This window comes from Pinus tabuliformis, chromosome J (genome assembly GCF_031772625.1).
Source record: "Pinus tabuliformis cultivar Carrire ecotype Pingquan chromosome J, CPIR1, whole genome shotgun sequence".
NCBI classification, from domain to species: Eukaryota; Viridiplantae; Streptophyta; class Pinopsida; order Pinales; family Pinaceae; genus Pinus; species Pinus tabuliformis.
Window position 1 is genome coordinate 1,434,187,978 of NC_142295.1, and position 9,386 is coordinate 1,434,197,363.

The 9,386-nt window shown below is 37.0% G+C and overlaps 1 protein-coding gene across 1 annotated transcript in view; it reads left to right on the forward strand.

The window, feature by feature from the left end:
- The window catches only part of LOC149232751 (uncharacterized), a 67,494-nt gene extending 66,753 nt beyond the window's left edge, over window positions 1-741 (forward strand). The window contains exon 2 of the mRNA XM_089379493.1: window positions 417-741. Coding sequence (XP_089235619.1) covers window positions 417-726 — 310 coding nt within the window. The 3' untranslated portion in view covers window positions 727-741. The remainder of the gene's footprint in view (window positions 1-416) is intronic.
- The last annotated feature ends 8,645 nt before the right edge of the window (window positions 742-9,386 follow it).

Sequence of the window (9,386 nt, forward strand, 5' to 3'; positions counted from 1 at the left end):
GATGAACTTGCAATTTTGAATTCAGATTACGAGTATCTGGAGTTAAACAATTGCACTTTTCAACCAGCATGTTATTTTGAATGGGGCTGTGTTTAAGCATGTTTCATTTGGAAGTATATTCTTGATTGTTTTTGTTTTATTCTTTCATGCACTTGGAATTTTAACCCAATTCCTTAGTGTACAGTCCATTTGTTAGTTTTGTTGTAAATAATGAAATGTAGTCGGATATCTGTAAATTTTTTTATGAACATGATGTTATGTTATTTGTGCTGTACTGGAAACCATTGTCCTCATGATGTTATGTTAGTTTAGATCTTACTCTTTTAGCCGACTGGTTACCAGGACACTGGATTTACAAGAATGCTATAACAGCAATTAGCACTGCACTTTTTCATCGTTGATCTCCTTGTTGGCAGGGGCATCATCTCTGTTTCTGGCAACTTTAATCACAAAACAGCATTGTCATCATTGCCTTCAGTGCCTAAAAATTCTGGTTCAGATGAACTTTCAGCTATACAAGGGACTGGGAACAAATCTTGTGGGACTTTAGTTAACCTTGATCAAATGGAGCGAGAATTGCATGAAGACAATTACAGAATTGTGCAAAAGGCTGGACACAACAATGTCTGTGATGCTTTCAACCTGCTTCAAAGCAATCCTGCTGTACAGGTCTCCTTTTTATACCCTTTAGGTTCATGTGACATCTACTCGTTCAAGGATCTATAGATGAACCTATCAAATCCAATCAGCAGTTCAGTTACATAAACAGTGATTTTTCGGTAGCAATATCTGTATTTTCTCGTCTGAGAACAGTCAATTATAACTATTTTTCTTCCATTTGAACTGATGCCTATATTTGAATGCGTTTTATCAATGTTAGTCAAAAAAATCTGGCCAGCTGGTCAAATGGTCAGTGTTAAGAAAGGTTTGTGGTCCAAAATTTGGAAGCGGAGAATAACCAAACAGTAAAGCATACAAAATTGACCAGAATTTGAATTCTAAAATATTCTATTTAACAGACCCTCTTGTAGCCCTTGAATATGTCAGTTCCTGATTGAGTCTTGTTTGTTCTAAACGGGATACTCCCTGCTTAAAATATCAGAGTGTAGCATCTATCATTATATCCTTTTATCAGTCCTTTGATTTAGATGAATCTGTCTTGTAGCATGTGATGATTTTTTCCATTTCAATTGACATTATGTCCTAGGGATGTAATTGCTTTAATGCAAACAGGTTTTTTCTTTATTCAATTGTATCATAGTTCTTTCTCAATTTTTTTGAGTGAAATTATATATGACAGTAGCCCTTAAATATGTCAATTCCTGGTCGAGTCTTGTTTGTTCTAAAAAGGCTGCTTCGTGCTTAAAATATCAGAGTGTAGCATCCATCATTATATCCTTTTCAGTCCTTTGATTTAGATGAAGCTGTCTCGTAGCATATGATGATTTTTTCCATTTTCAATTGACATTATGTCATAGGGATGTAATTGTTCTAATGCAAACAGATATTTTTCTTTATTCAATTGTTTCATTAGTTCTTACTTAATTTTTGTGAGTGAAGTTATATATGTGAGTAGCCCTTAAATATGTCAGTTCTGATTAAGTCTTGTTTGTTCTTAACAGGGTGCTCACTGCTTAAAATGTCAGTGTAGTATCCATCATCATATCCTTTTATCAGTCCTTTGATTTAGATGAAGCTGTCTTCTAGCATACGATCGTTTTTGCCATTTCAATTGACATTGTGTCCAAGGGATGTAATTGTTTTAATGCAAACACATTTTGTCTTTATTCAATTTTATCATTAATTCTTTCTCAATTTGTGTTTGAAATTATATATGTCAGTAGCCCTTAAATATGTCAGTACCTGTTTGAATCTTGTTTGTTCTAAACAGGCTTCCTGCTTAAAATATCAAACTGTAGTATCCATCATTATGTCCTTTTAACGGTCCTTTGATTTAGTTGAAACTGTCTTGTAGCATATGATGATTTTTACCATTTCAATTGACATTATGTCCTAGGGATAATGCAAAAAAGTTTTAATCTTTATTCAATTGTATCATTAATTCTTTCTCAATTTTTGTGAGTGAAATTATATTTGTCCGTAGCCCTTAAATATATCAGTTCCTGATTGAGTTTTGTGTGTTCTGACTGCTTCCTGCTTGAAATATCAGAGTGTAGTATCCATCATTATATTCTTTCATCTGTCCTTTGATTTAGATGAAGCTGTCTTGTGGAGTATGATGATTTTTGCCATTTCAATTGAAATAATGTCCTAGGGATGTAATTGTTTTAATGCAAACATAGTTTTTCTTTATTCAATTGTATTGTTAGTTCTTTCAATTTTTGTGAGTGAAATTATATCTGCCATTTTGGTCTCTCCATTATATTTTGAGATGTATAGTAGCAAAGTAAATCTGTGTTGGGAACATTTATCAATGGATGTGCATGGGTTTGCCTCCCTTTTTTCAAAATTTGTTGCTTCATTTTAATGAAGCTGGCATCTGATGGTCAGTTATCATTGGTGGATTTTGTTATGTAAATCAGATTATGCAACGCCTTTAGGTCTTTACATTGTAGCTTTGATTCCTTTTTTTTCCAATTATTTCCAACACTTTATATTGTTATTGAAGTAAATGCAGCCTAATATAGTACTGCCAAGGTGTTTTTCTTTGAAAGGTCCTAGATTCTGATGCTTCATTATTTCTTGTTCGATGGACACATATTAGGAAACGTACTTGTGATATCTTTAGTATGTTTTTTTTTTTTTGACAAGGTCGGATAGTGGTTATATTACCAAAAAAGGATGAGATGGAGCATGCTCCTATTACATTTGGTGAAGATAAGATTCAAGCGGTAAAAGTGCACTGGGAGCACAATGCCTACTTCTATGCTTAAAATTCAAAATTCTATAAGTTCCTATATCTATCCTGGCGCACTGCCTTACATACTAGCCTGCAAGTAATATAAATTTACAAAACATTGTGTTACTTGTTGTTTTTCATGGTTTATGAACTCACTATTCCTGGGAGGAATGTTGCCTCTTGCCTTGATGGATTGAGTTTTTTCCTTCTTGGCTCATAGTGGTGGATTTTATATATGCCACTGCTTCCTCCAAGTGCACGCATTTGTCTTTGAGTGCTAATATCTCCGCTTTTTGGCTTTTCCATGTTTCTTTTTTGATAACTAAACTCCATTCTCATTTCTGACTTAATGTCTTGCAGAGCATCTTGGAATCTGCTGATCATAAATTTATTTGCCTTGCATGTTGCACATCCGTCATTCCTTGCAGCTTTTTCAATTGGATTGAATTCCATTTTATTCACTTCCTTCTCTGAATTTTTGAGATATTTGCTGTTCCTTTTGCTGTTGCTATTTCTATGACTTCCGGTACCTGGAGGGTTCCTTCTGCTGCCTTTGCTGTGCGCTGATCTATTAAGTTCCAGAATTAGAATGACTATTGAATTTGAGGTATGCTGATCTTCTTGTAGAGAATAATAGAAAAAAGAGTTGAGGGTAATTGGCATAGATTTAATGGGAAGGGAGCTCAGGAAAGCATAAAGTGTGGGACGAGAGGGATTATGAGACTGATTGATTGGCAGGCTTGCAGCTAACTGCGATTAATGGAGTGAATGGATCGTAATGGTGAGTGAGAGGGCGAAGGAGGGGCGGGTATGATAAGCTTTTCATGTGCCTCTTTGTTTGAGAGCTAATGCAAGTCTCCTGATGGGGATTTTTATGAAAGAGGATGCTAGGAGAAGAGATCAGATGGTGGCTCAAGAGGTGAGATTTTGTAGGACGACTTCCAAATGCATTGCGATGACTGGGGCAGAGTTATTTGAATTCGGATACAACTAACACAGCGAAGAGAAGTGCTGGGAGGCTTAGTCTTTAAGGGAGGAGAGCTACTACGATACCAGTACAAGATGAGACATTTTGTTGCGCACTTCATGTGAATTGGATCACAATCGTCCTTGGTCTTCGAACTGGATAAGGGCTCTGATTTCCCCTAGATTTTTTGCTTAATATCCCGCGAATTCCATCTGATATTTTCTGCAAGGATATCTTCTTGTTGATTTCTTGTTGTCCTTTTGAGAGTGTGTTATGAAACCAACTCACAAAAAGATAGAAAAGATAGAAAAGATAGATAAACTCCTTCAAAATAAGCCTCTTCGAGGGGGCAACCTCCTTTACATTACACAAATGAACAATTCTTGGATGATACAAATGACAAGACCTCCTTTCTATATATAGGAGTCTAAGGGGTCATAATATAATCAGAGCGGACATAGCAATAATAATGTAAGGGCACAATAATAACAATAGTGGGCTTCTATGGGGCACAATAATAACAATATGGGGACTGCATGGGCACACCAATATAATAAGGGGGTTGTACTAATAACAATAATGGGTTACACTAGTAGTATAAGGACCTAACATGCCCCTCCTTCAAAAAGTGTTGTCCTTAACGCTTGAGTAGTTCTTGATGCTTTTGTATAAAATTCTTGTCCTCCCATGTGGAATCTTCAGCGGGTAAGTTCTTCCACTTGATGAGATACTCTGAAATTGATTGATTTTGTAGCTGTCGGGTTCTTGTTTCTGTCACTGCTCCAGGCTCCAATATAATTTTTCCTTCCTCGTCAAATTCTGGCAATATTGTTTGAACTGGGATCTTCTGCAACTTTTGAATGAGTGGTCACACTTTTTCGTCCTTCTTCCATTCATCCCTTGCTTCGTTTATCCAATCTGGTTGGATAATAGAAATAGCATAAAACAATGCTTCCACGTCTTCATCCTTTCTTGAGAGTGCATCTGCAACAACATTTTGCTTCCCTTTTTTGTAGATGATTTCAAAGTCATAACCCAACATATTTGTGACCCATTTTTTTTGTTCTTCTAAAGATAATCTTTGTTCTAAAAAGTATTTAAGACTATCATGATCCATTTTTACTTTGAATTGTCTTCCCATTAGGTAAGGTCGCCATTTCTTAAGTGCATGTAGTATTGCCAACATCTCCTTCTCATAAATAGCTTGCTTGAGATGTAGCCATAAAAATACCCAATCGCCCACATCAAAACTTCTTTCACTGCGATGTTGATCTGCCTGTTGTCTCATTCGATTCTGCACCAAAATGGCGTTATCCTTTAAATGTTGGAGAACTTGTTGTTGATGCCAGGGGTGATCTTTCATTGCTTGAATCTTTTTCTTCTTGATATTTCCTTCTATCTTGAGAGTTTGAGGGGTCGTAATTTCTTCCAATGCATTACAAGATATGGTTGGATTCATTTATTGATGCTTGATGTGATCTTTCACTTCTTGAAAATTTTTCTTCTTGATATGTCCTATATTGATAGTTTGAGGAATGGTAATTCCGTCCAATGCATTACAAAATATGGTTAGATTCATTTCTTCTTTATTGATGTGATCTTTCACTTTTTGAACCTTTTTCTTCTTGATATGTCCTTCTATCTTGTGAGTTTGAGAAGTGGTAATTCTTGCCAATGCTTTACAAGATATGGTCGGATTCATTTCTCCTTTCTCTGGGGTTGGTTCCTGGTGTATTTCCTCTTCTTTTGATGTTTCTTGATCCTTTTCTTCCTCCTCTTCATAATCTATGTAAAATAATTTCTTCTCAGCACAGTTATGATATTTAGTGTATTTGATATCACAATTGTAACAAAGTCCTTTTTCTCTTTTTTCTTCCAATTGTTGTCGGGTAAACCTTGTAGGTTGTGGAAGGCTAGGAGAATAAACACTTCCATGATTATAGTCGTGAGTGGTGGGATTCCTTGTTTCCATAATTTCTCTTTCACTTTTTCTTGCCAACCGGAATGCCTTCTCCAATGGATCAGGTTCCCAAAGACGAACCTCATGTTGAATGTTATCCTTTAATGTCCCTATGAAGACATCAATCCTTTGATTAACCCTTTTGTTCGAGATTTATCAATTGGCTAAAGAAGGTGTTACTTTTTGTATCCTCATAATGTGCTATCATTTCTTCCGTGAAAATTGACCAAGTGATAAGTGCTTTACGAGAACAAAGTCCTTTATACCATAAAAATTGATTCTGTTCTAAATATAAAGATGCAATATGTACCTTTTGTAATAGTGGAACCTCATGTAGATCAAAATATTGCTCCATCTGTAGTATCCAATTTACCGGATCCTTGCCATCAAACTTACTCATATCGCCTTTTCTTGATTTTAGGAGCTTGATCTTGAAACAATTGTAACTCTATACTTTCATTTCTCCAAGTTCTGAAATTGCATCCTGCAGTGGCCTCCGAGTCCTCTTTCTAACCTCGCAAGTCTGATCAAAATTTGATTCTCCAAGAAAGAGTTATGCCCAATCTCCTAAGATGACCTGATTATATAATGTTTCAGTAGAGCGCACTTGTACGACGTGCCACATGTCACTGTTTTGACCTTCAGATCTGGAAAATATACACAGAAAACTATAGTCCGTCCTCTTTCTGTAACTTCTTACGAAATTTCAGTTTTTTGCTCAGAGAGAGTTATGACGATTTTCCCATGGTCACCAGTTTAGAATGTAATTCGAGAGTCTGCAAAAATCCTAACGTCCTCAGATTATATCTCCGAACATATAGTGAGACAAGATCTGAGATTCGGACCCTAGCTTCACCAATATTTCGGCTCAAATGGGTTTTAATTTCAGAGTATGAACCTTCGTAGAAAAAAATATTATGGTGAAAATCCCACGATGACCTGTTTGGGATGAAATTCTAGAGCTTGCAAAAACCCTAACTTCCTCAGATCATATCGCCGAATAGCAAGACAAGATTTGAAATTCGGACCGGAGGTTCAGACCGATTTCTTCTCAAATGGGTTTTTGTTTTAACTTTTGAAACTTCCTAGCGAAAAAAGTTATAGTGAAAATGCCACGATGACTTGTTTGGAGCAACGAAACTCTAGAATCCAAAGCTCTGATACCAAATGTTATGAAACCAGCTCACAAAAAGATAGAAAAGATAGATAAACACCTTCAAAATAAGCCTCTTCGAGGGGGCAACCTCCTTTACATTACACAAATGAACAATTCTTGGATGATACAAATGACAAGACCTCCTTTCTATATATAGGAGTCTAAGGGGTCATAATATAATTAGAGCCGACATAACAATAATAATGTAAGGGCACAATAATAACAATATGGGGATTACATGGGCACAACAATATAATAAGGGGGTTGTACTAATAACAATAAGGGGTTACACTAGTAGTATAGGGACCTAACATGTTTTGGGAGTTCTCAATCTTTTTTTTGAAAGGAAAATCTTGCTTCATGACAATTGATTTGGTCTATGGAATTGAAATGTGGTATATCTCTTCATTCTCTCGTATGGTTCTTTCTGTTCTTTGAACTGCTTGGTTTGCAAAATTATCAGTCATTTGGTTGTGTTCTCTCAGAACATGTTTGAAAATCACCACTCCTTAACCTTCCATATTAGTTCTTATCCTCTTATATACTCTATTTATGGCTATATTGTTGGGGCTTTTGTTTCTAGCCATTGCCTCTATAATAATCGTTGAATCTCCTACTATGATTGGGTCTCAAATAACTTTCTTTTTAATTATTCTTGTTCCCATTAGCAAACTGTACGCTTTTGCTTTGTTGTTTGATGTTTCTCCCAGACCCCATTCATATGAAACTATCTCTTTCCCTAGGATCGATTATAATTCCTCCTGCCCTTGCTTTTCCAGGATTGTTTTTTGATGCCCCATCAAAAAAGAGGCAATATCTTTTTTGTTTTTTTTCCAATTTGCAAATTCTTCCTCGTTTAACCTAATTTTCCAACTCTCATCTGATGGAGTTTCGTTGTGTCCTTTTTGCCCATTGTTTTTTGTTATAGCTTTCCTGATCCAATCTTTCTCCTCTTGCTGTAGGGATGTTATAATCCATTGCTGTAATCCCTTTTGTGTTTAATATTTCAGATGTTAAGCCTCAAGTTTTGGATAAAATTTTCCCTATTCTTGGGGTTTGGTCTTTGAAAATACTTTTATTTCTTGTCAACCATATTTGCCAGCATAAAACTGCTAGAAGGCATTTCCAGAACCTCTTAATTGTCACCTTGTTCTTTGTTGAGTAGGGGTATGCCTTCTCCCAAGCTTGAAAAAATTCTGGAAAGGGATTTGCAAAATTTAAGTTGATTTCAAGGGGACTTGAGAGCTGTTTCCAACATTCTTTAGCTATCTTGCAGTCCTGGAATAGGTGCTGGATGGTCTCTTCTTCCTTCAGGTACATAGAACACCTGGAGGGACCATGGAAGCCTTTTTTGGAGATTTTCAGAGGTTAGAATTTTGCCTTTCAGGAGGGTTCAAATAAATAATTTGATTTTTGGTAAACTTTCAGTCTTCCATATTGTTTTCCAATGGCCCCAATCCTGTTGATTTGGGTGATCTTGAAGGGTTTTATAACCTGTTTTGACTGTGTATCCTCCTCTGCTTGGATCCCAAACAAAAGCATCTTCTTCCTCAATGCATGTGGGTGTTGCTCCTTTGAGGTGCTGCCTTAATCTATCCCATTGACCTTTTAGATTTGGAGGGGTTATTATATTTTGCCATTCTTGCCATTTTCTGATCCGAAATGGATTTTGGATAAACTCCTAAGTCTAAGTGTTCCTCACAGAGGAAAATGAAAGTCCAAGGAAGTTCTTGGAAATAGCCCCATTGCAGAGATCTTTTCCTTCTGAATCTATTGCAACTTGAATGGGTTAAAATGAACTTAGGATGCAAAAGTTATGGCAGAAAGAAGATGCCCTTTGTTCCTTGGAAAAAGAGGCAAATCTTCAAGAAAATGGCCTAAAAGGCTTTATGATGAAAAATGGCATCGGAGGAGGGCCAAAGGCAGACTTAAGCGGAAAGGGAAGCACCCCCGATCGCTGATCCTCGACATATCGGGTCGGAGGCGGGCTTGTGTGTATATTACCTAAGGCGAGACCCAGGCCGATGCGATATCGCGATCGCCGATATCGGCGGATCGCAATCAGCGACGGCATAAGGCAAAGGACAGACCCCCGGGCTGAGCGACGTTGCGATCGCCGAAATTGGCAGATCGGCATCGGCGATGGCATGGGACTTAAGGCAGGACCCCGGGCTGTGCGACTTGCGATAAAGCCGGACCTGACGGGTCTTATAGGCACAAATATATAATTTTTCAAGTCTGGTAAAAGGGCTTTTTCAATGTAAATTGCATTTTCGTTAAATGAACGAAAAACGAAAGAAATACGAATAAAGTGATATATAACAAACTCGAAAGGTTTTATACATGCAAATATATATAATTTGAGTTTTGAAGGCGGGATTTCGGGCGGGCCTTAGGCGGAAAGCGGTTTTAGGCTAGCTCTGCCCGATCGCAGGTAACCTCC